The sequence below is a fragment of the Misgurnus anguillicaudatus genome, chromosome 5 (assembly GCF_027580225.2).
Source record: "Misgurnus anguillicaudatus chromosome 5, ASM2758022v2, whole genome shotgun sequence".
In the NCBI taxonomy this organism is placed as follows: Eukaryota; Metazoa; Chordata; class Actinopteri; order Cypriniformes; family Cobitidae; genus Misgurnus; species Misgurnus anguillicaudatus.
The window spans coordinates 34789643-34815806 of NC_073341.2; the positions used below are offsets into that span (position 1 = coordinate 34789643).

General features: G+C 37.2%; 1 protein-coding gene across 1 annotated transcript; it reads right to left on the reverse strand.

Annotated features, from left to right (window-relative positions):
• ift81 (intraflagellar transport 81 homolog) lies at positions 1–26105 on the reverse strand. Its single transcript, XM_055168066.2, has 19 exons — positions 26022–26105; positions 25674–25834; positions 25478–25581; positions 25169–25349; positions 24951–25040; positions 24205–24270; positions 23487–23597; positions 23285–23369; positions 22960–23123; positions 20588–20683; positions 18781–18927; positions 9477–9626; positions 7613–7741; positions 5720–5809; positions 5496–5582; positions 5133–5204; positions 4971–5056; positions 763–808; positions 1–272 (listed from the first exon to the last, which is right to left on the reverse strand). The coding sequence occupies exons 2-19, from the start codon at positions 25815–25817 to the stop codon at positions 90–92; spliced, it is 2031 nt and encodes a 676-aa protein (XP_055024041.1). The 5' UTR covers positions 25818–25834; positions 26022–26105; the 3' UTR covers positions 1–89.
• Positions 26106–26164: the final 59 nt, after the last annotated feature.

The following is a 26164-nucleotide window of genomic DNA, read 5'->3' on the forward strand; positions in this document are numbered from 1 at the left end:
ATGTTATTTCCTAATGACTAGAAAGACATATGTACACCATTACAAACTGAAATTGAAAGGTTCTTCTCACTTTTACTAGCAAAATGGCTTCACAGAACCAGCATATCCTTGCCCACATCTTGGATAACATGTCCAATAGGAGCTTGGCTCTGTGCCTTGAGGTAGCACTGTTTCTTACACTCCAACAGCTTCTCCAGGTCTTTCCACATCTTCATCTGTTTCGTGTTGGGCTCCTGGTTCTCTCGCACCTGTTTCACTTGCTGACGCAGAACCTGTGAGCCCAAAGACAAAATCGGCTTTGAACAACATTCACAGGCTCACCTGTTTTTACATACGTTCAAAGCGAGGTTGACAAAACAATGACCTATGAACCACTATCAGAATTTTAAATTCTTGCCAAGCCATTAAATTTATTATAGAAATTACTGTTAAACTCATGGATTTAAAGAGCTTCTAGGGTATGAGCGGTAAACAGTCAAAGGGCAGGACTAGCAGTTACGGGACAGCTTGGCATACCGTCATCTCTCTTGCAGAGTGTTGAAAGGGTGGACTACCGGTGGTACATCGGTGCAATGATTACACAAGCTTTGTTCTAACTCTGGCACAATGTGCCATGACATCGACTGCATACTCCACAGGTTTTGGCAGAAATGTAACTAGGCCCCCACTCTTAACTAACACCAAGTTGACCCCAACAGATTAGATAAAGTCAGTAAAACGGAAGGGAGTGTCACAGACGGTGAAAGAAGATGCTCTACTCACCTTGCCTAAGGACTCCTGCTCTGCTATGTGTGTAATGTACTTCTCTCTGCAAAGGAAATATTTACAAGAATGATTTAAAGGATTAGTTCAATCAAAAATAAATATTCTGTCATTATTTGCTAATTATTATGCTGTTTATTTAAGCGTTATGCCCCGTTCAGACCACCAGCGACTAGGAGTAGCAGAGCGACATGATCTTTTTCATTTTAATCAATGAAAGCTTGGTGGCTTCCAGCAACAGTGACCGTTGGCGATCCGATTGGGCATGTCCAGCGACGTAACCAAAGTTGAGAAAAGTTAAACTTTATGCAAATGATGAGCAACTACCAATAAGAGCAAATCACGATATCAATCCCTTGTTGTTTATGACTACCAGATTTAAAGGATTAGTCCATTTCCTTAAAAAAATCCAGATAATTTACTCACCACAATGTCATCCAAAATGTTGATGTCTTTCTTTGTTCAGTTGAGAAGAAATTATGTTTTTTGAGGAAAACATTCCAGGATTGTTCTCATTTTAATGGACCCCAACAATTAACAGTTTTAATGCAGTTTAAAATAGCAGTTTCAAAGGACTCTAAACAATCCCAAACGAGGCATAAGGGTCTTATCTAGCGAAACGATTGTCATTTTTGCAATTTTAAATCACAACTTCTCTTCTTCCTCCGGCTGTGACGAGCCAGCGCAACCTCATGTAATTGCGTAATGTCGTGGAAAGGTCACGTGTTACATATATGAAACGCACATTTGCGGACCATTTTAAACAATAAACTGACACAAAGACATTAATTAGTATCATTCGACATACAACAACGTCGGAACTTTCTTAACACTTGTAAACACTGGAGCAAAGTTTGGGATACATCATCCGTGACCTCTTGACGTGATGACGTATTACGTGAGGTCACACGACCGGAGGAAGACAAGTTGTTGTGGTTTAAAAGTGCATATTTTTTATTTTTCTTGCCAAAAATGACAATCGTATCGCTAGATAAGACCCTTAAGCCTTGTTTGGGATCATTTAGAGTCTTTTGAAACTGCAATTTTAAACTGCATTAAAACGGTTAAGTGTTGGAGTCCATTAAAGTCCATTAAAATTAGAAAAATCCTGGAATGTTTTTCTCAAAAAACACAATCTCCTCTCCACCAAACAAAGAAAGACACCAACACCCCGGACGACACGGTGGTGAGCAAACCATCTGGATTCTTTTTAAGAAAACGGACTTATCCTTCAAAAACACCTCCTAATGACCTCATTAAAAGAAACTGGCGGTACACGGCAAGAAAGTCTCTGATGGTCTGAACAGGGGGATATAATCTCCTTATACAGTGGAAAACAAAAGCTGATTTACAATAATGTTAAGCCTGGAGTATACAGGTTCTGGTCATATAATTAGAATATCATCAGAAAGTTGATTTATTTCACTAATTCCATTTAAAAAGTGAACGTGTATATTATATTCATTCATTACACACAGACTGATATATTTCAAATGCTTATTTATTTTACATTTGATGTTTATAACTGACAACTAAGAAAAATCCCAAATTCAGTATCTCTTAGAAAATTAGAAAATTACTTAAGACCAATACAAAGAAAAGATTTTAAAAATCTGGGCCAACTGAAAAGTATGAACATGAAAAGTATGAGCATCTACAGCACTCAATACTTAGTTGGGGCTCATTTTGCCTGAATTACAGCAATGCGGCGTGGCATGGAGTCGATCAGTCTGTGGCACTGCTCAGGTGTTATGAGAGCCCAGGTTGCTTTGATATAAGCCTTCGGCTCTTCTGCATTGGTAAGTCTGGCATATTGCATCTTCATCTTCACAATACCCCATCCATTCTATGGAGTTAAGGTCAGGCGAGTTTGCTGGCCAATTAAGAACAGGGATACCATGGTCCTTAAACCAGGTACTGGTAGCTTAGGCACTCTGTGCAGCTTAAGGGCTCGGTATAGTCGTGCTTAGGTCCTACGGCGTAGCCGCGACGATGTAGGTTCCACGTCGGTTTTCATTTATACTTTTGCGTCGTCCTCTGCGTCTGGTGGACCAATCACACCACTTGCGGTCCGCGTAGATCTGACGCGCTGTTAAAATTTTTGCGAGGTGCATGTCAGGCTACGGCGTAGAACTTACACACGACTATAAATCGGGCTTTAGGGCTGCACGATCCATGCTAAAATGTGAATCACAATTTTTCTCCATGGGAATTGAGATCCCGATTCTCTCAAACGATTCTCATATTTTCATCTATGTGTTTAGGTTTGCCGCTTTGTTCCACGTCACGCGAGTGACAGCCAAACGCAGCAAATGAGGAGAAGAAAAGAGAGAAACGATCGGGTCTGATTGGTGAATGAATAGGATTTGGTTTTACACTGTGTGAGTGTAAGCAAGTTTAACTGACATAACATTTGGATTGTTGTTGTAATCATGTAAATATAATCATGTAAATACGTGAACACGTGAATGCAGTATCTGAATACAGGGAAATACTGTACATGCAAGAGAATCGCAGTCATTTACAAAGAGGATCGCATGTATGTACGAATCGAGATCGTGATTCTTTTTCCGATTAATCGTGCAACCCTAGTGCAGGTGCCAAGTCCTTTTGGAAAATGAAATCTGCCTCTCCATAAAGTTGGTCAGCTACAGGAAGCATGAAGTGCTCTATAACTTCCTGGTATACAGCTGCGTTGACCTTGGACCTCAGAAAACACAGTGGACCAACAGCAGCAGATGACATGGCACCTCAAACCATCATTGACTGTGGAAACTTTACACTTGACCTCAAACAACATGAATTGTGTGCCTCTCCTCTCTTCCTTCAGACTCTGGAACCCTGATTATAAAGGAAATGCAAAAATTCTGACACGTCTATTGTTCCAGAGTGGCTTGACACAAGGAATGCGACAGCTGAAACCCAGGTCTTGCATATGTCTGTGCGTAGTGGTCCATTCTTTTTGAATCTCCCCCACGTCTTTTAATGGGTTTTGTTCGACAATCCTCTCCAGGGTGCAGTTATCCCTATTGCTTGTACACTTTTTTACCACATCTTTTCCTTCCCTTCGCCTCTCTATTAATGTGCTTGGACACAGAGCTCTGTGAACAGCCAGCTTCTTTTGCAATGACCTTTTGTGTCTTGCCCTCCTTGTGCAAGATTTCAATGGTCGTCTTTTGGACAACTGTCAACTCAGCAGTCTTCCACATGATTGTGTAGACTACAGAACTAGACTGAGAGACCATTTAAAGGCCTTTGCAAGTGTTTTGAAATAATTAGCTGATTACAGTGTGGCACCAGGTGTCTTTAATATTGAACCTTTTCACAATATTCAAATTTTCTGATATACTGAATTTGGGATTTTCCTTAGTTGTCAGTTATTATCATCAAGATTAAAACAAAATAAACATATATGAAATATATCAGTCTGTGTGTAATAAATTAATATAATATACAAGTTCCACTTTTTGAATGGAATTAGTGAAATAAATACACTTTTTGATGATATTCTAATTATATGACCAGTCCATAGAGTGCGTTTTTAACGCGAATGTGAGCGTACATTCAACCGCACAGCCTTGCAAAGCATACAGTAATTTATTTGATTCATATGTGGACAAAGACGTTCGATGCATGCGCATTGTGACAAATTGCAATGCCTCTCCTGCCCTACATACTGCATACTCCTGTACAAGCAAGCGTGATGTGACGTCCGCGCACAAATTATGCGCGTTTACAAAAATCAGACGGTGCGCATACATCTTTTTCTCAAACAGGCCTCTAAATAGACAGACTTTCATTTCACTGCTTACAGCAAAAATTTTATTTAATAGTAAAAGAACAATTTTCCAGCTCCTGAGTCACTCCTACTTAGAATTGAACCTGCAACCTTTGTGTTAGTAGCCCAGACCCTTAACCATAAGGCAACCACCCACCTCCACATTCAGCAGAAATACTGCAGCATTTCAAATGTGTAGGTTGCACAGATCAGTAATAGTCAAAAAGCTACTTTAAACGTTACTGGAACAAAAGAAATAAAAAAACAACCCACGGTTCTGAGCAACAGGCAGGCATGCTGAGAGCTACAAGCTCAAAAGGGTCTCTCAGGAATCAAGTGTTTGTCAGTTAGACAACAAAAGAGTTCGAGTATTTGTGCATGTCTGTATTTTCACTGTTAATCAAAAGCAAATATATCTCCAGTTGCTTACCTGAGAGCGGTCCGCCGCACCTGTAAGTCCATCGATTGACCGATCTTACTCTGATTTTCTGCTCTTTGAATTTGACTCTCAATAATCTGTAAGGTGGTGGTTGGGAAAAGTGTAAGACAAAAACATATGACCGGAGATCTCTAGGAACATGTTTTTTTTTACCTCTTTCATGCAATTAATGTAATGATATCGGCTTTCTTCCTGTGCTATTTCCTCCCGGAGTGTCCTGACTTCCTGTAAAAGATCATGACAATCATTGTTTACCAGGTTGTGCTAAGAAATATTTAGCAAAATGCATTAGAAAATAGAATTAGTATGAATTAAAGAATTACTTCCTGTCAACTCATGAGTTGCGCTGCGTCCGAAACCGCCTACTTCCATACTATATAGTGGGCAAAGTAGTGCTTTTTGCATACTATGTAGTATGAAAGTAGGCGGTTTCGGACGCAGCATTTGAAATGTCCCTACAGGATGCTGTACTATCACCCAGGTGACCCACATAACACTGTTTGAGACCCCTAATACCTGTTCCAGCTTGGATCTGTTGCTCTCCAGTCCTGCGGCACAGGTATCATACTGAGCCTTTCTTTGCTCGTAGTCTGGAGCAAGTTCCTGTTTAATGAAGCAAAGACAGTCTGACAGTCACATCACATTTAGATCTGATAGTTAATAGTGATTCTCAGTATGGGGGTATGAAACAAACAGCTTTGTATTTCCAGTATCTCTCCTGATGCTAAACAGTCACTCACTGCGTGTTGCTGTCTCAAAGCTCTCAGTTCCTTTATCAGTGGAGATAGTGCAGACTTCTTCTCTGCTATTACTGAATTCAGCTTCTTTACCTGAAATTAACAAAGACGTTCTTCATTACCGAATCTGAATTATGTCTGGCCATGTTCACACTGCAGCTAAATACAGTTCTCACTCCCATTACTCTTGGTATTAGACCCAGTTCCGGTTTCACTATTTATTCTTAAACTTAAATGTCATGTAGCTTGATTTAACAGTAATGACTAAAACATTTATTAGAATAAAATATTTGCTTTTGACCAAACAGCTCCTACTGACTTTAAAAAATATACATGAGTACACTGCAAAAAATTACTTCCTAACTTAGTATTTTTGTCTTGTTTTCAGTGAAAATATCTAAAACTTCTTAAATTAGGATGTATTTTCTTGAAGAATGTTTAAGATATATTTACTGAAAACAAGACAAAAACACTAAGTAAGAAAGTAATTTTTTGCAGTGGATCTCAATACACTGCAAAAAATGATTTTCAAGAAAAACAAAATCTTAGTATTTTGTCTTGTTTTCAGTAAAAATATCTAAAAATTCTTAAATTAAGATGCTTTTTCTTGATGAGCAAAATGACCCAAGAAAATAAGTCTAGATTTTAGACCAAAAATATTTAAATTTAAGTGCTTCTGTGCATAAAACAAGCAAAAAATCTGCCAATGGGGTAAGCAAAAAATCTTGAAAAATTTTTTAAACACTAAATTCAAGAAAAATCAAGAAATCAAAATCGTTTTGTTCATCAAGAAAAAACATCTTAATTTAAGAATTTTTAGATATTTTTACTGAAAACAAGACAAAAATACTAAGAATTGTTTTTTCTTGAAAATCATTTTTTGCAGTGTAGGATTGTACCAGAGAAATCATGCACCCACATGGCATAAAAACTCAACTATAAAGTTTATTACCTCCTTAATATTCATTAATGTATGTTGACAAAACATTTATTTGCATTTATCAGAAGCTTCAGCAACTCACAAACTAGAGAGAATTTCACAACAAAACTGTAGAAACTAAAACTATGCATGCACACCATATGGCAAAAAATATATTTTCTAATATAATTTAAAATTTATTTAAAAAAAATATATGTACTGAAATATATTTTGAAACATGTTTACAAAAATGTATTTTTCACCAATATATTTAGTTTGCCATTTTTTTGTATATTTTGAAATATATTTTAAAGCATTTATATTCACATCGCATTGAAAGAAAAACGTTGTATGTTACAAACCAACATAACAGATTTGAAAATATTTTTAACTGCAAAAATATACTTATAATTGTATATTTTAAACATTCTTATACTTTTTTTTTTTTACAAACTTTTATATTTTGGCCAGGAAAATATATTTTTTGACGGGTTGTAAAATTAAAAATGTATTTGGTGGTTAACTAAAAATATATTCAAAAATATATTTAATTAAAGGGACACCCCACTTATTTTATATACTCATTTTTCGGGTCCCCTTGAGTTAAACATTTGATTTTTAACAATCTTGGAATCCATTCAGCTGATCTACGGGTCTGGCGGCACCACTTTTAGCATAGCTTAGCATAATCTATTAAATCTGATTAGACCATTAGCATCATGCTCAAAAATAACCAAAGAGTTTCAATTTTTTTCCTATTTAAAACTTGAATCTTCTGTAGTTACAATGTGTACTAAGAACGACAGAAATTAAAAGTTGCGATTTTCTAGGCAGATATGGCTAACTACAGAAGAGTCAAGTTTTAAATAGGAAAAATATAGAAAGTCTTTGGTGATGAAATGATGAAAAGAAATTTTCATTTTTGGGTAAACTATCACTTTAATGAGTCTACTTTCGATCTGCCTGTCCAAGCTCACCATTTCAGACATGTCGTCCAGCGTTCGTCCCTTCATCTCGTCCAGCTCGCTCTTGATAGCGGAAACTCTTTCCAGTTCTTCCTGAGTATCGCTGTAGCCTGAGATTCCCCGCTGGGCCTCCAGAGATTGCTAAACACCAAAACACAAACAACAAACGCATGAACAACAAACATTTGTTTCCCTTACAAATTAAATTGCATCAGTTTTCGAAAATATCTTTTAGTTAGCTCTTAGAGTAAACCATTTTTATTATATCAATTCTGTAAATGTTTTGGCTGCAAGCTTTTACATTTTGGCCCACAAAATAAACTTTTTTTATTAGAAAAACACTGTCTGTCTACATTCACAGCCACATTACCTTCTTAATATCCTGTTTAATATAGGGTAAAGCACTGTAAAAACACTGTAAAATCTGAAGGGTCGTGCCAGCCAAACAACCTGGGCTCAGCATTACAAAATGCAATGTAAAGTAATGTGTTTGGGTACCGAGGGGACTTCATATTTTGATGGAATCCCTTTTTGAGGGGAACCGTTTCAACTTATTTCTTTGAAACTTTTTGTGTACTTGAAGGCGTCAATCCGTCTTTAGATTTGTGACACGTTTATTGGCTAATGCATTTGCGATCTTGATATAGATGCACTTTGCTATGACATGACATGAAAGGAAACGACTCTGTTAAGGATTTGATTGATTGATTGATGAGTGAGTGAGGGAAACTGAACATCAGGTGCCAAGCGGAGGGCTGGCCCACGCTTGTGCAACTAACTGCAATCCAAAGAAGTAAAATTCCCCCACTCCAAAAAAACAGCGTCAGACAGCGAGCAAATGGCACGATCACAAATATAGTCCCAGCTCAGCCTTTCTGCGTCAAATGGGCTATCAGCGACTCGAAGGCAGGGACGGTTCAGGGGTGTGAAATCATTTCCAGGAAGATGCTGTAACTTCAGCGTTAATGCGATTTAAATGGACAGAGATGAGTGCGAGCGAGGCAGATCATGTCACAGTGAAAGCTGTGGTCACACATAATGCATTAGGACTCAACGAGCAGGGATTTGGGCGAGAGGAATATTACAGGCTGTTGGGACAGATATAATACAGGAAGTTAGGTAAACCTACTTGGTTTAAATTGTTTGGTTTGATTTTCCTCAATTCAGTATATGTGACCCTGGACCGTAACACCCTTCATAAATTTATATTTCAAAAGTTGAATAACTAAGCTTTCCACTGATGTAAGGTTTGTTAGGATAGGACAATATTTGGCAGAAAATCACCTTGTCCAAGTTGTCCAAATGAAGCAACACACATTAAAGGCGGAGTGAACAATGTTTGAAAGCCAATGTTAACATTTAAAATCACCTAAACAAACACGTCCCTACCCCAATAGAATCTTGACCTTCTTTTGATAGACTCGCCCCACACATATGCAACCCCGGCAAGGATGTCGGTTAGAAGACACGCCCCTTAACTGCTGATTGGTTACAAGTGTGCTTTGTTAGTCGGCCCGAGTCCCTTTTCCAAAGCGTTTTTCAAACATTGTGCACTCCGCCTATAATAATGATCAATACATTTTTGATGTATTAACAGTAGGAAATTTACAAAATTTGTATTGTTGGCTATTGCTACAAATATACCCGTGCGACTTATGACGGGTTTTGTGGTTCAGTGTCACAAATGTTAAACTGAAACATAAAGTATTTAATAATAATGCACCATGAATAGTTGTGTCAAATTTCTGCGGAACCAAGTTTACAAAACCACTTCTAAAACCAAACAAACGTTCTGTAACCTATTGTCAAATAGACTAGAAATTTTTGAAGTCAAGACTAGGAAGGTAGAGAAGCTCATCAGGGTCTGTGTGTTTACCAGCTGCTGTTGTCCAGCTGTGTGTCGATCTCTCAGAATCTCCTCAGTCCGCTGGAGAACCCCATACTCTGCCTTCAGCTCAGCCATCTCCTGACGTTTCTTCTTATACATGCTGTTCTTGCCTCGCATCTTAGCCACATACCGCTTGAACTACAATGAAACACAGAAAATAAGACAGCCATCTTGATTATAAAAAATAAATATAAAAAAATGTATAAGGCTTTTATGTTTAGGTTCAGTAAGTTTACTTTAATGGCAATAAATGTCACTTTGATCATTTTATTGGTATTTAACAAATTTGACTGTCTTTAACTGCAAAACCCTCTAAGTACATGCAAGCTTTTTTGGAAAAAAATTACTTTAGAAAAATCGACATAGGTTTTAATGGATTCTGCCATCAAACTGGTATTTCTGAGTGGCCTGAGGCCAGATTAAGCAGATTTGAAGCGAAAGTATTTGATGAATATAGTATAATACATGCTGAGAGCTTTCGTTCATATAATTATTTCATTTTTGACAAAAATGGTGGCTTTTAGCGGCTTTTGCATCTGAGCTCTTCTATATATATTATATATGTATGCTTTTGGCAGATGCTTTTATCCAATTAAAAGGTATACATTTTATCAGTACATGTGCTCCCTGGGATCGAACCTAACCCCCACAACCTTTATGGCAATGGCAATTTTATTTATATATATTTATATATTTTTTTATTTATATATTTATATATAGCACCATTTAAAACAACACAAGTTGACCAATGTGCTTCACAATAAACAACTAATTGGAAAACAGATAGTAATGCAATAATATAATACAACAATAATACTAAAAATACAATACTTTAGTGCTGCAAACCTACTGGTTTACCACTGAGCTACAGGAATATTATATTAAAGAGCACCTATTGTCCGACTCAAATTTCCTTTGGTGTGTAAGTGTGTATTAGTACATGTTAAAGGTGCAGTGTGTAAATTTTAGCGGCATCTAGTGGTGAGGTTGCGAAATTGCAACCAACGGCTTAGTCCACGGCTCACCCCTCGCTTTTGAAACACATAGAGAAGGACAAACATGTCATCGTTGGAGACAACTTGGCAAAAAATTGTCCTTTAAGGGCTTCTGTAAAAAAATGGCAGCACAAAATGGCAACTTCCATGTAAGGGGACCCTCGTGTATGTAGATAAAAAGGTCTTGTTCTAAGGCAATAAACACATAACGGTTCATTATGAAAGGTCTTTATACACCCCTGATAATATAGTTTTGTATATTATTTTTGCATTTCTGTCAAAAGATCCTTCTTAAAATTACACACTGCACCTTTAATGATATGTAAAAGGTACAAAGTAAACGATGACGCGAGTTATCGTTTGTCTCCAACGTAAATCTCTTTTCTTGGACTACAACAAACACACGGATTGTAGGCAAAAGTTTACTTCCTGAGATTGGTGATGTAGAGAAGACCGACATTATCATAATTACCCCCGCTTCGGACTCACAGTCTATAAGTTAACCCCTGTTAGCAACCGAATCTTTCAAACATGGTAAGGAGCGTCTATTTCTGGCTGGTATTTAGGCCAATCGCAACGTACAAATTAGCTGGCCAAATGAGCTTTTCAAATCCGTGCGTTTCAGGAAGAGAGTGAAATCTGAAGCTACAAAAATGTATGGTATGTAGTTTTTTTAACCATAAACCACACAAACACATTGTATTATACCAAATACACAAAATAACGTTATTTTAGCAATGAAATAGGTGCTCTTTAAAAATCTATACAAAATAATATTTAAAAATATATTCATATATTACAAATAATAATAAAAATAACTTTAAAGTCCATGTAAAGTCTGATATTTAATGTGTTCTCAGTTTGTGACACCACAGAAAAATTTGATATTTAACCACCCAGTCAAATCTGAATGATTAAAAAACACCAAGTAAATAAAATAAACTCAAAATCTTGGAAAAACAGACAGGATTCTCTGCTCTCAAATGCTAGGGGCGTGTCCGCTTTCAGCACTGAAACCACAACCACTTACGGGAAAGCTGCTATCTCTCTGCTTGAACAGGACGTAACAGATTGGTAAGGTAAGAATATTAAAACATGCTATCTCTCACAATATTTAAATGCTGCTACAACCTGAATGGATGATCGTGATTGTAAATGGACTGGACTGCATTTATATAGCGCTTTTAACAGACCTATGGTCATCCAAAGCGCTTTACAATTTGTATTGGGGGGGGGGGGCATGCTCAGTGGCTCCAGTGCGTCATCAAGCTACTGTTTTAGCCCCGCCCAAATAATCCTGAACACAAAATGCGGAAAACTTTTTAACAGTGTAACTCCACAATTCATAGTACATGGTTCAGTCTTTGTAACATGTTTCAGCAATACATTTATAACATTTATAGTGTGTTTACATCAATTTCCTGAAATTACTTTACATTGACTTTAACTCTTTCCCCGCCATTGACGACTTATCTCTTCAATTAACTCTTTCGCCGCCATTGACGAGATATCTCGTCAATTAAGAGAAAACGCTTCCCCGCCAATGACGAGATTTTCCGTCTTTCCGCAATACCGCTATTATCCACCAGGATAATCCGCAACTTATACAACCCGGAAGTAGCGCCTCACATGAAAGAGAAAGAACTCCGTGTATGTTTTAAAGTTCGCACTGCATCTGATCTCTATCAAAAGTCCTTCGCAAAAATGGAATTATCTCAGCTTTTTGCCCAAAATTGGGTGTTTTTGAAGAAACCTACCCATGTTTGAGAGGTGATTACAAGAGAACTAATGAAGGTAGGATGAAATGTTTTTTTTTGTTTGAAAGCAGAGGGTCTGTTCTTTCATCTAATATATTGTTTGTTTATATATTTAAAGAAGAACATTTTCTGGAAGGCATTAAACTTTTGTGAAAATCATGAAAAATGCTGGCGCTGGCTGGCAACTTTTTAAAAAAACGCTGGCGGGGAAAGAGTTAAGAGAAAACATTTGCATTAAAAAACGTGTTCCTGATGAATTTTAATGTTAATCTGTAATATTACGATAATCCACTAGATTAATGCACACTTACCCAATTTATGAAAAAACTGAAACCAAAATGTTATGTACTAATTTTAAACTCTGCATATATTTTGATAATCGTTCTGAATCTGATGTTTAATAAAATTCAACTCTTCACAAAAATGCAATTATTTTAGCTTTTTGCTAAAAAAAAAAAGAAAAATACCCATATTTAAGAGTTTATAAGCAGAGAAAAAAATATGGATAGGATGAAACGTTTTTCCCATTTTGTTTGTTTATTGTTTGTTTGTTTGAAGGCAGAGGGTCTGTACTTTCATTCAATATATTTGTATGTTTATATATTTTTAAAAGAAAATTTTCCTGGAAGGCATTTTCTGAAACTTTTGTGAAAATTACAAAAAATGCTGGCGGGCAACTTTTCAAAAATGACTGGCGGGGAATGAGTTAAACCAATATTGGTGGTAATTTTTAGAGAACTACCAGTTTTTTAAAAAAAAACATATTGGCATCAAAAAAACATCAATCATCATGTTAAAGGAATAGTCAATTTTCTTAAAAGAAAAATCCAGATAATTTACTCACCACCATGTCATCCAAAATGTTGATGTCTTTCTTTGTTCAGTTCAGAAGAAATTATGTTTTTTGAGGAAAACATTGCAGGATTTTTCTCATTTTAATGGACTTTAATGGACACCAACACTTAACACTTAATTCAACACAACAGTTTTTTTCAACGGAGTATCAAAGGACTCTAAACCAGTGGTTCTCAAACTTTTTCAGCGTGCGGCCCCCATTGTATATGGTGCATTCCTTCGCGGCCCCCCAAATTTTTTTTATAACAAATTTGTTCTAAAACGTAATATTTAATTAGACAAAACATATTAAAGTTTACAAAGTAGTGCTGTTGGTTAGTAGCCTTATTTTTTTTAGGTTTAATTACACAGAATTCATGAAAAAATAATGTGTTTTATGAAATGTGATAAAACTGGGGCCCCCCTGGCAACATCTCGCGGCCCCCCTGGGGGCCCCGGCCCCCAGTTTGAGAACCACTGCTCTAAACGATCCCAAACGAGGCATAAGTGTCTTATCTAGCAAAACGATTGTCATTTTTGACAAGAAAAATTAAAAATATGCACTTTTAAACTACAACTTCTCTTCTTCCTCCAGTCCTTTCAAGTGTGTTGAAAGAGGACCGTTTCTACGTTGTATGTCAACTGATACTAATTAATGTCTTTGTGTCAGTTTATTGTTTAAAATGGTCCGCAAATGTGCGTTTTATATATGTAACGCGTGACCTCCCTACGTCACTACGCATTTACGTTAGGTCGTGCTGGACCGGACCTAGACGAAAAGTTGTGGTTTAAAAGTGCATATTTTTTATTTTTTCTTGTCAAAAATGACAATCGTTTCGCTAGATAAGACCCTTATGCCTCGTTTGGAATCGTTTATAGTCCTTTGAAACTCTGTTTAAAAAAAACTTTTACTTTTTACTTAACTTTTAAGTGTTAAGTGTTGGTGTCCATTAAAGTCCATTAAAATGAGAAAAATCCTGCAATGTTTTCCTCAAAAAACATCATTTCTTCTGGACTGAACAAAGAAAGACATCAACATTTTGGATGACATGGTGGTGAGTAAATTATCTGGATTTTTCTTTTAAGAAAATGGACTATTCCTTTAAATTTGAGCAATTCTTGAAAGTTTGTTCTTACTGTTAGATCTAACAATACCACTACTATGATCTTTACTTTACTGTAACTCTACAGCTTCACTTCACCACATGGATAGCAAATACTCAGTAAAAACTCTCCGACAGTAAATACTGAGAAAATGAACTCCAACATCATAAAGAGATCCAGAAGAATCTGCTGTGCTATGAGAACGGACAGTGAGATGATGGGCTATTTCAGAAGGGATAAACCCAGATCAGAAATACAATGATCCTTGACTCAGTGACTTTATCTCACTAATTACCGCAAACATAGCAGAGCATCGTCTAGCACAGGAAAACTATACAGACACACACACACACATGTGCCACTTAAGGTATGGTGTCTATTCGGGGTTGCGACGAGACAAAGTCAGAAGAACATTGTGGCCTTGGCTCATTCTCCAGTGAGGTGCGAAACTCAAGGAGAAAACCGGTTTGGATACTGAGAGGGTGCGAGAAAGGGCGAACCAGGGTGGCTCTGGGACATCTCTGTGGATGGCAACAAAAGAAACCTGAGCCTGCAGGCATGCCACCGGAGGGACAAAAAACATCTTTATCTGGCAGCCTGCTCGCTCGGGCTATTCTTCTGTTAGTACTGCCAATGGCTATAAATGTTGAGAGCGAACTCAGAAATCACACAATGTGCCGTATGTCACCAGGAGCACGCGGAGATTGTGTGTTAGAGTTTATGGTTTGTATATTTTTGGATGGCAAGGGCAGACAAGGTTGGGGGATTGGATGGGGGCATTAATAATGCTGGGTTGTGATCTTTGTGCTCCTCCTTTATATTACATGCTTCAAGTAATGGGTTTTGCCAATGGGTTGTGTATATGTAGGTCTGTCTGTCTGTATCTATGCATAAAATAAAATAAACTGCAAATGATTTAAGTCTAGAAAAAAAATTATTAAAGGGGACATTTCACAAGACTTTAAAGATGTAAAATAAATCTTTAGTGTCCCGAGAGTACATATTTATATGTGAAGTTCTCGCTTAAAATACCATATAGATAATGTATTATATAATGTTAAAATTGCCACTTTGTAGATGTGAGCAAAAATGTGCCGTTTTGGGGGTGTCCTTTACATGCAAATGAGCTGATCTCTGCACTAAATGGCAGTGCCGTGGTTAAATAGTGCAGATTAAGGGGTGGTATTTCCCCTTCTGACATCACAAGGGGATGTTTTTTCACATTTTCTAGGTTGATAGAAGCACTGGGGACCCAATTGTAACCAGGACCCGATTTTCATGATAGGTCCCCTTTAAAGATATGCATGTGATGTGCTCCAACATATTGCAATAAACAGATGCATGTCCCTATTATTTTTTAAATTCCAACCCCTTATAAAGTTAGACTCTCATCTTTCAGTAAATTATTTAAGATGATACTCTCAGATGAGTTTTCTGCTAGCTTTACCCATCATCCATCTGTGTTTAGTTTGCTGGGTCTTAGGCTGGGTACACACCAAAAGATAATCGGGCTGATTTTGGGCCGATTTCCCCCCTTCCGACAATCCTAGCTATGTCTCGAGTATCGCGATGGTTCTACAGATAATTTTATCAGATTGTCCCTTCACGTGAGGTGTGTTAAGAGTGTCCGAACCTGCTCAAAAGAACGTCGGAGCCGTGCCAATCGCGAATCAGAAATCCTGATGTGTGTGGAGAATCCCGAGGACAAACGTGAGCACGCTCTTGAGATTATCACGTGAAACGAAACCATATCCAATCAGAAAGTGAGATGAGGGAAGATGGAAGCAGTCATGGCCCAGCACAATAAACCAGGTTTCATGACGTATGCAGCCTGCCTATGCGACCTCCGCAGGTTACAGCCTTCGGATTGAGAAACGGCAAAGTCAAGTTGATTTGGACAGCAGAGATGGAGGATCAGCTTGTTGATTTGTGGCAACAGCACGAATGTTTATACAACGTGTCTTGTGAAAATTATTCCAAGCACTATCATTGAAATGTCTTCCTGCATATCGTCCGCTATGCTTATTCTGAAGTCTCGTGAAATTTTGTGGGATTTCCTGTGTTCACAGTTGAGACTCTGGTTAGAAATCTGTTTGTGTGTGGTGTGCTGTCTTTGACATATAATGGCACACCACACACTATAGGAGCAAAGCAGTTAAATCTAGGATTTTTTATCCTCATGTTTGTAAAAAAGATGTAAAAAATCTTTTGGTGTGTACCCAGCCTTAGGTTTTTTCACTGCTTTTAAACCATTCCCATTTTCATCCTTGTATATTGTCCATACATGGATATTGTTGTCTATCTCCACAACCTGCACATCCCTGTCACATATGTACATTGTCTACTGTTAAAGCTATCCATCACTTGGCTGCTGCTGTTCACGCTCGGATGGGCCATGGGCAGAAGTGAGCCTTATCAAGTGGAGGCTGATAAAATCACTGGATGTTCAGGATTGGGAGAGGGGGCTCTATTTTAGTAGGGTGCCGCTCTATCTGCTTAGCCTGCCAATATCTCTGCACAAGAGCAGACAGGGATGAAACGTCTGCATACATAAAACATGCAGACAGACAGAGAAGAGCTAAGACAAGACAGCTCATAGGTGTCAGAAACAAAGAGTGACATATCCCTGGAAAAACTGGTAATGAGGGGTGACGCTTTCAACCCATAAACTCATTTTAAAGAGAGAGACATATTTGTTATTAATACTGTGTAATTAATAGTAAAGATTTCTCTTTTGGGTAAGACCACAAACTTAATTTACATTTGGAAAGTAAGGATATTTAAACATACAGTATGTTAAAAACACGTTTTACTATTAAATCCACATACAATGTTAGTTCAAGATTCTTGAATTTAGTACATACACTGCAAAAAATATTTTTAAGAAAAAAAATATTAAAAATAAGTCTAGTTTTTAGACCAAAAATATCAAATTTAAGTGATTCTGTGCATAAAACAAGCAAAAAAAAAAAAAAAAATCTGCCAATGGGGTAAGCAAAAAAATCTTAACATTTTTTCTTAAACACTAAATTTAAGAAAAATTCAAGAAAAATTAGCTTACCCCATTGGCAGATCTTTTTGGTTGTTTTATGCACAAAATCACTTAAATGTGATATTTTTGGTTTAAAAACTAGACTTATTTTCTTGGGTCGTTTTGTTAATCAAGAAAAAGCATATTAATTTAATAATTTTTAGATATTTTTACTAGAGATCGACCGATACATCTGTTTTCCGATATTTTCCCCGATATTTGAGCATTTTCCGATGATCGGATATCGGGTTTGTAATATCGGATTGACCGATAAACGAGAGAATAGAGAATTGCGCGCTGGACGCATCTGGAGAGGAGCTCACAGCAGCAGCGTGCACAGCAAATATGACGGCGTAGTGACGCGACTTCATTAAAAGGTCTTTGAGTATACTTACTTTGCATCTGAGGCATTTATAACACATCTTATTTGTGCATTAATCTATGTTATGTTAAATAAGTTGATATATTAAAAATGTATGCAGTTTGTCCAAGAATAGAGAGGAACTCACAAAATCACGTGCTGTTCACTTACCGGGGTTGAAGGCTGAAGCTTTTAACAAGATTTACCCTAAGTTATATTAAAATTTACCAGATAAACATTATTTTGCTAAAATATCTATATAAATGTCTGTGGATATGAATTAATTATTTATTACCTCCCCAAGCGGTCACAGTTTGATACAGTTAATGCGTGAGTAAATGCATAGATAACAGCGCTGTCAACAGCCATTTCATAAGCTATAACAACAAAAATTTAATTATTCTGACATCAAATAACATTACCAGTTAAGAAATTCAGTGATATATAAGCCGTTTTGTTTGTTACTTTCCTGAATGTAGTATTCCAGTCAGTGATATTATTTGTAAAACCTCTTTGCTAACTACTTGTTTTACTGCTGAAGGCTACATGTTGCTGGTCAAAACAACCATATTATTCCAAAAAAGGCACTTAATCCATCTGTTTTACTCTATAAACTATGTATAACAAGCAGCCAACTCCGCTATACATTTCTCTCTTTCCCGCTGCCAACCGCAGCGCGAACTTTGGATCAGTCCATTTCTGACGAAATGATAGGGGTGTTTGGAATGGTCCATGTATTGGGAATATAGTTTCTACATTATTCATTAAATTAATATTATTCTTCACTCTTTCAGACCACTCTATTTATTACTTTGTATGCAAAGAGGGAGTAATTGTGATGATGATTATTATTATAAGGGTTTGTTCAGTTCAGTAGTGTTGTAGTAATTATTATGTCGAAAACAGAAGTATAACAGTAAATAAAAATCGGTTCAGCATATCGGTTATCGGGCACATAAGCATCCAAATATTTGTTATTGGCATCGGTTTAAAAAAATGAGTATCGGTTGTTGACACGGTCGATCTCTAATTTTTACTAAAAACAAGACAAAAATACTAAGAATCTTTTTCTTGAAAATAATTTTTTTTACAGTGCACTACTAAAACTTTGTAAAACTCCATACTTCATTACAGCCTTACCAAAGAATCACTATATAAGAGTTTGGCCGAGAAAATTAAAGCACATGCCCCTGTTTTGTGTGTTAAATACCTCATCCCCACGGATCAGCTCTGCTCCACCTTGCTCTCGTGCCCGACTGCTCTTCATGTTCAGCTCTTTCTCCACAGCTGCCAGCTCCTCACGGGCCTCCTGCAACTCCTCCACCTTGCTCTCCTTCTTACGGACTATAATAGTAGCCTACAAGCAACAAGTCAGAGTTTGAAAGTTACCCTCCTTGCTGATTTATTGACAGTGAAAGCTGGAATGGAATCAGGACACCCATAAACTCCAATATGAACGCCACGACTTAATGTAAAAGAGCAAGTGTTTGTACTGTATGAAACACTGCTGCTAAGATCTGGAATAACTCACTAATTAATTGATATAAAATCCAAGCAAAGATTTGGATATCTTGGGACGAAAGTATAATGTACCTTTTTTGTCTGCTGTATCCCGGACTTTGACGAAACCTGCTTGCGCTCTGATGAGGCATCGCTTATCATTGTTTGCAATGCATGACGAGAAGCGAACGTAACGTTACCTTTCTTTTTATTTTTTCAACAATTTTTTTATTGATTTTTAACATTGTATTAACATAGCAGTCAGAAAAAAGAAATAATTAAAAAGATACAAATAAAATACAGCTAGGGCTGTCACAGTGATTAAATAATCATCTCATCGCGATTGTTTGACCTCATCGCAATGATTTCAGATCACCTCAATGATTGCACATCTCTTTAAAAAACACAAGGGGGAGCTGCAGCGTCTGTATAAACGAGACAGTATCAAATTACTTTTAAATGTTATGTGTATTAATATTTACTGCCTGGTAAACCTTGCAAAAGATTTTATTTAAATAATCACAACAATGTGTGAAAATTATTTCATAAACAATGAAAAAAAAATGTATGAGAATTATATGTCAAAGCAATAAAACAGACAATCAACATAATCGTCAAAGCCCTAAAACAGGCATTTAATCTTCACAATTTCTTAGACAATTAACCGTCAGACAAATTTCATAACCATGACAGCCCTAAATACAGCAAATTAAATCAAGTCAGTCCATGGTCACAGATCACAATTCATCTTTTTTGAATGTTATGTAAACATGCCAAACCCCATTATGACATGGTAGCATCAGAGGTCCATAAGCGGTTCCCATATCCTTCGGAATGCATCTCCCTTATTTTTAGGGCGTATGTGCGTTGTTCCAGTCTTAAAGTTTCATTTAAGATTTGTTTAAACAGATTAAATGATGGGGGTCTTTGTTGATTCCAATTGAGCAAAATGCATTTCTTTGCTATATAGGACATTATGATAATCCTTTTCCTGCATGTGGTATCCAGTATCCCAAAGTTACCTTTCTTTACATCCAACATTACACAAAATGAAAATGTTTCTGTACATGTCTGTCATTTTATTTGCAGATTAATAAAACCAGGTCCAAAAATTGCTTTTGAAAATAAGTTATAATGGCTTTTAAAAATGACTGATTTTAAAAGTGACATTCCGCTTTGTAAAGTAAATTCCATTTTTATGCTTGGATTCCGCATTGCGGAAATCATAGGGCCCTACAATTGCATTAGCAATTGAATCATTGAGATCTTTGGGACAAACACAACCTCTTTCCATATGAATGTAAGGGCCAGGGGTCACGTGGTCACTTATAGACTACGTTTCCATTTTCGGGAACATTTGGATTAAAAGGCTTAAGGAACAAACACTAAATCACACATAACTCAACCTGCCAGGAAAAACAAGTTTAAGCGGAAGAAAAAATTTAAAGAGCGACACCTGTTTTAGGGACATCTAAAGTAGGTGATAAGAGAAAAAGGTGATAATGATGGCTACTGACCTGCTGTCTGAAGAGCGAGAGTTTATCATCCATGGGGTCATTACGCACCATCCTTTTCTCAATGAGCTGGTTAATCTCTGTGTTGGTTTCTCTGATCTAATAAGCAACAAAGACGTTTTTAAGTTATTGTGTGGAAGCCCCAGACCAGCCTCAATAGGAAAATCTCAATAGTAGACAGTAGTTTGCTGAGAAGAACGTAGAGACTGTTAAAATACAGTAAAATTAGAAACAATTATCAATGTAACACTTCACAGCAGAGCAGATGCTCACTTGGGCTCAAACACCTTTTGACTAACAAATTTCCAGTCAGTCATGAATACAGCATTGAACTTTCCATGACTTTAATTGTACTCATTTCCAGGCCTAAAAATAAAAATGTAATCACTTCTATTGTCACATCACTAAACGTAGACGTTTAGTGGTGAGGGAAAGCCTTAAAGACCCTACTGAAAAATCCAGCTAAGACCAGCATAAGCTGGTAAGCTGGTTTTAGTTGGTCTCCAGCTTGGTTTTAGCTGGTTTTGCTGGTGTAGGAAGCTGGTTTTGCTGGTGTAGCAAGCTGGTCTAGTTGTGTTTTGGTCATGTTTTAAGCTGGTCTAGCTGGACTTAGCTGGTCAGGCTGGAAGACCAGCTGGCCCACCAGCATGACCAGCTTTGTCAGGTTGGGAGGACCAGCGCAAACCACCTTAAACCAGCTAAAACCAGCTACCAGCTTATGCTGGTCTTAGCTGGATTTTTCAGTAGGGGAGACACCACTTTTTTTGAAAATATGCTAATTTTCCAGCTCCCCTAGAGTTAAACATTTGATTTTTAACTTTTTGGAATCCATTCAGCTGATCTCCGGGTCTGGCGCTACCACTTTTTAGCATAGCTTAGCATAATTCATTGAATCTGATTAGACCATTAGCATCGCGCTAAAAAATAACCAAAGAGTATCTTTGCCATATCTGCCTAGAAAATCGCAGATTTAAATTTTCTGTCGGTCTTAGTACACGATGTAACTACAGAAGAGTCAAGTTTTAAATGGGAAAAATATCGAAACTCTTTGGTTATTTTTAGCGTTATGCTAATGGTCTAATCAGATTCAATGGATTATGCTAAACTATGCTAAAAGTGGTAGCGCCGTTTCCAAAACGGTAAAAATCAAATGTTTAATTCTGGGGGAGCTGGAAAATGAGTATATTTTCAAAAAAATGTCCCTTTAATTGTTTGCTTCAGACAGTGCAGGATACAGTTAAACATACTGCACTAACTAACAAAATACATCATACACAATGTATACACAGATGATATATCGTATTTTTCGATCTATAAGCTGCGTTTTTTTTTCATAACTTGGCTGGTGCTGCGTCTATCAGTCAGGTGTGCCTTGTAAGTCAGTATGAATTAATTTAGACATTTATGAGGCAAGAGACAACATTACCGTCTACAGCCGCAAGAGTCCACCATATGCTACTTCTGTAGTTATGTAATTCAATGGATTCTGTAACGTGGAATGACGAGTATGCGAACTTCACGCTAGTTGGCTTGTTCGGTTAATTTAGCATATTCAAACTTCCAGGTAAGTTCTGTATGCCATGGTTTATCGTTTAAATAACTGATAATATTACTTAAAACGTACAGACATCTATTCAGCCTGCTGTTGTTTAGTTGAATAACTTGCCTTTCCAGATTAAATGTCTGTTCTTCGGTTTGGATTTTGTGAAATAATTTTCTAAATAAACGCGACATATAGTCCACTGTGACTTATATATGTTATTTCGTCTTAATGACGCATTTTTGAATGATGTGGCTTATATTCCTGTGTGGTTTATAGTCCGGAAAGTACGGTATATAATAAACATACAAGAGCAGACTGTACACATAGTACTCATAATACATTATAAGTAGATGATGAAAGAGTTCATTATTGTATTTAAGTGCATTGCATGGTACTTTGGTCCAGTTAAGTTGAAATTGCTAAGTTAAAGTGTGGTGCATGGCGCAGATAGCCTTAGGGGAAAAGCTGTCCAGGGATGCTATGAAAGAGAAAGCAGTCTGGGCTTGGGTGGCTGGAGTCACTGATGATCCTCCAGGCTTTCCTCATACACCAATGGATCATCAGTGACTCCAGCAACCCAAGCCACAGACAAATGCTAGCTCTACTATACAGTATGCAAGATTAAAAATGTGTATGTCATACAGCATCAAAGTAGTATAGTAAAGGCGGATAAATAGCATATCATCTTCAGTGAATTTTTTAAGTATGCATTCATTTTAAGTATGCATCTTTCTTTTTACGCTGTAGAAAAGTGAGCTTTTGTAGGTTCTTTTTCCACCTGTTTGTCCTAGAGAAAGGTGAAGAAATAAGGATAGGACCCATGTGTGCTAACCTTCTCCTCCAGTTCCCTTAGTTCTGCTTGGCCCATAGCTGGTTCAGATGCCACCTTTTGTAGGTACTGTACAACTTTTCTCATGTTCTCCAGCTCTCTGGGCAGCTTCTCAGACACCATGTAGGAGTTGAACTTGATGTCCTCCTCAAGTCTCTTCATGAGGCCTGTGGATCAGGATCACATCCCCATTACTTCCATGTGTAACATGTAATTGTGAGTTTTTAGGATTTACAGAGGAGAATAAGATTGGGCCTGCATCACCCATGTGAGCACCACAGATCATCTGTGATGTGCACATGTGTCCACATAGACTTGCTTGACTTACTTTCTGGCTTCGCATCTGCAGCTGCCAGCTGCAAGTCTTTTAGCTGAAGCTGAGCTCTTTGCAGTCTCTGTTCTGCCTGGAAAAGCTACACCAAAGAGAAATCACAGCCTGTACCACCGGAACATCAAGTAGACGGTGTGATCCAGTAGATCATGTTAACAGAGAATCAATAGATTCACAAAAACATTCAGACTGTCTCTACCTGATTCTTCTGCTCCTGTTTCTGATGAGCGAGAGATTCCTCTCTTTCTTTTTCCACTCTTAACTGTCTGGCCAGCTCCAGCATGCGTTGGTGGTTTGACACTCCCTCCACCTAGTGGACAAAACATAGCATCACACCAGAGAAGACAAGGGCTCTAAATGAGTGATTCTCAAACGTTTTGGCGTGCACCCCCCCGTTTAGGATGCATCCCTTTGTGGTCACCCCAAAGAAAATTCACACTTATATTAAACTATACAATGTAACATTTCTGAGGTTTAATTACTCAGAAAACATGTTTTAAAACATGTCATAAAACTGGGGCACCCTTGGCATCATCTCACGCCACACGAAGGGGGCCCACCCCCCAGTTTGAGAACCACTGCCCTAAACCAACACAAATGAGAACACCTTTTAACATTTTCTGTCCTTATTCAGCCGGGAACATTTTTGTAATTCTGTGCAAATAATCATTTTTGCAATATATTGTCACATACTGTTAACATACTAAATAACATTTTAAATTGACTTATCAAATTTTAATTTTTATTATTAGCTTAGGAATGCATTTCTGTTTGCCATCTAATTACATAAAAAAAAAACTTTGAATTAAACTATATTTGGAGGACCCCCTGTAGGACCACCAAGGGTTCCCCTGTTAAAAACTCATTGTATATAGTATATAGTTTCAAAAACACAAAAACATGTACGAAATCCTTACCCTCTTCTTAAGACGCTCCACCCGTTTGATGAGTTGGTCTTTCTCTTCCTCCATTGCCACAATGTCCTGCATAGACACATTGTTTTTTTATATTTAGGTATTTGGCAGATGCTTTTATCCAAAGCGACTTACAGTGCATTACAAGGTATACATTTTTTTCAACGTGTGTTCCCTGGAATCGAACATGACCTTTTAAATATATTCATAAAAAATGTGGAATAAAATATAATCATCTAGTTTAGTGTAATATGATTTTTCCACATAAATGTTTACATCATTTGTCAAATATTACTTAGAAAACAGAGCTGTTTTCAGCATATGTCAGGACAAATATTACAAAAACGCATAAAAATTTACATTTAGAAATAACTAATAAAATGATATTTTAAAATGATTTTTGTTGATGATTACACTTACAAACCATCAAGGTGGATAAAATATTTAATATTTCTTATTCTTTGGTGCAATTGGCGGTTACACCATTTGACATTTTCAGGTCCATTCTTAACCTTTATAAAAATGGTGCAAATGTTTTTTATTGCATAAAATTAACATAAAATACACTATGTGCATTAAAATAAACCTGATGCATGCTTTTAAAACAAGTTTTTTAAAAAGATTTTTGAACTTCTCATCTTGCCAAACCGTTTTGGTCACTGACCCATTTAATGCAGGATCAGTTTTTACAGGATCAGGATCAGTTTTTAATGCAGGATCAATTTTTACAGGGAAAGGTGCTTTCTTACCCGACGGATCTCAGCTGTGGAGAAACCTGAGCTCTTCAGCTGCTCACACTCCTTGTGGAGGTTCTTGAATGTCTCCACCAGCTCCTCATACTTTGAAAAAAAGCATAAAAACAGCTTGATAAACTTCATACAGTGAGAACATGTTTGTCATTTGGTACCAGAATGGGTTTAGTGAAACAGCACAGGAATACACAAAGCCAAATGTTCAGCAGGCATACCTGGTGGTAAGTCTCAGCGATGATATCATCCTGGAGAAACTCAGCAGGCACTTCTAGTTTGACGAGGAAGCGAGCAAGGTAAGCCCTCTTCTTCAGCTCGGGAATCCTCTGGACCAGCCAGTGTAGGATGGGATGCACCACAGGCTTACTCCCGGTTACCAAACCCTGACGAAAACTACTTCTGTTGAGAAACCCAAAACTATGTATGAGAGGATAATACGAGGATAATGTTTATGCACTTTACTGCATACTGTATTTGATTTTTGATAGACAAGATCATCTTTGGTCTTCTAAATCTTCTTGTCTTACACTTCAGAAATGCCTCCAGGAGGTTTGTATTTCAGCATCCTTAGAAGTGTGAACATTCTCTTGGCTGTTTGCTCAGGCATTTCCTCGCGTATATCTATAGCTTGCTGAAACAACAAAACACGTGCATTTAGATAAGATTTTATGTTTTATGTACACACCAGTAATGCATTTTTCTGCATGAGATATTTGGACTCACTTTTGGATCGATTTCAGCCAGAACATCGTTTAGAATTTGCAGTAACTGCATCGGCTCCAGTGAGTCAAAGGTAATAAGATTAAAATTTTTCTTAAAGGGTTCTCGGTTCAGCTGCTCAACGATAAATTTAAGTTGTTCGCTCATCTTGAATGCTTTGTAAGCTGAAACACGAAGAATAAATGAATATAATATTGATAGTTACGAGAAACTGACAAATACGCAACTTTTTTACTGGTTTCTCTGTCGCGCTAATTACTGTGTCCTCCTTCTCAATGCACTTTTCACGTCTATTATTGTATAATCGTAAAAATACCAGTAAAAAATATAAGTAGGTGTATAAGGTCGTACAGCAAACGTCAACAAATCTTGCATAGGAACCGTTACGCCAGGCCTGGTTGCTAACGGGAAGTCGGTCATCTGAAGTTTCTTTGTCTTCTTCAAAATAAAAGTCTCTTTAAAAATTCTGAAGGAGCCTTTTACAATCAAAAAGA

Excerpts from the sequence above, each read along its gene's own strand:
- ift81 (XM_055168066.2), bottom strand. The coding sequence starts at position 25,817 with ATGAGCGAACAACTTAAATTTATCGTTGAGCAGCTGAACCGAGAACCC. Across the intron at positions 23,598-24,204 it reads TGGAGCGTCTTAAGAAGAGG|GTGGAGGGAGTGTCAAACCA; the intron begins GTAAGGATTTCG and ends TTTGTCCACTAG. Across the intron at positions 9,627-18,780 it reads AGCTGATCCGTGGGGATGAG|TTCAAGCGGTATGTGGCTAA; the intron begins GTATTTAACACA and ends GTTTCATTGTAG.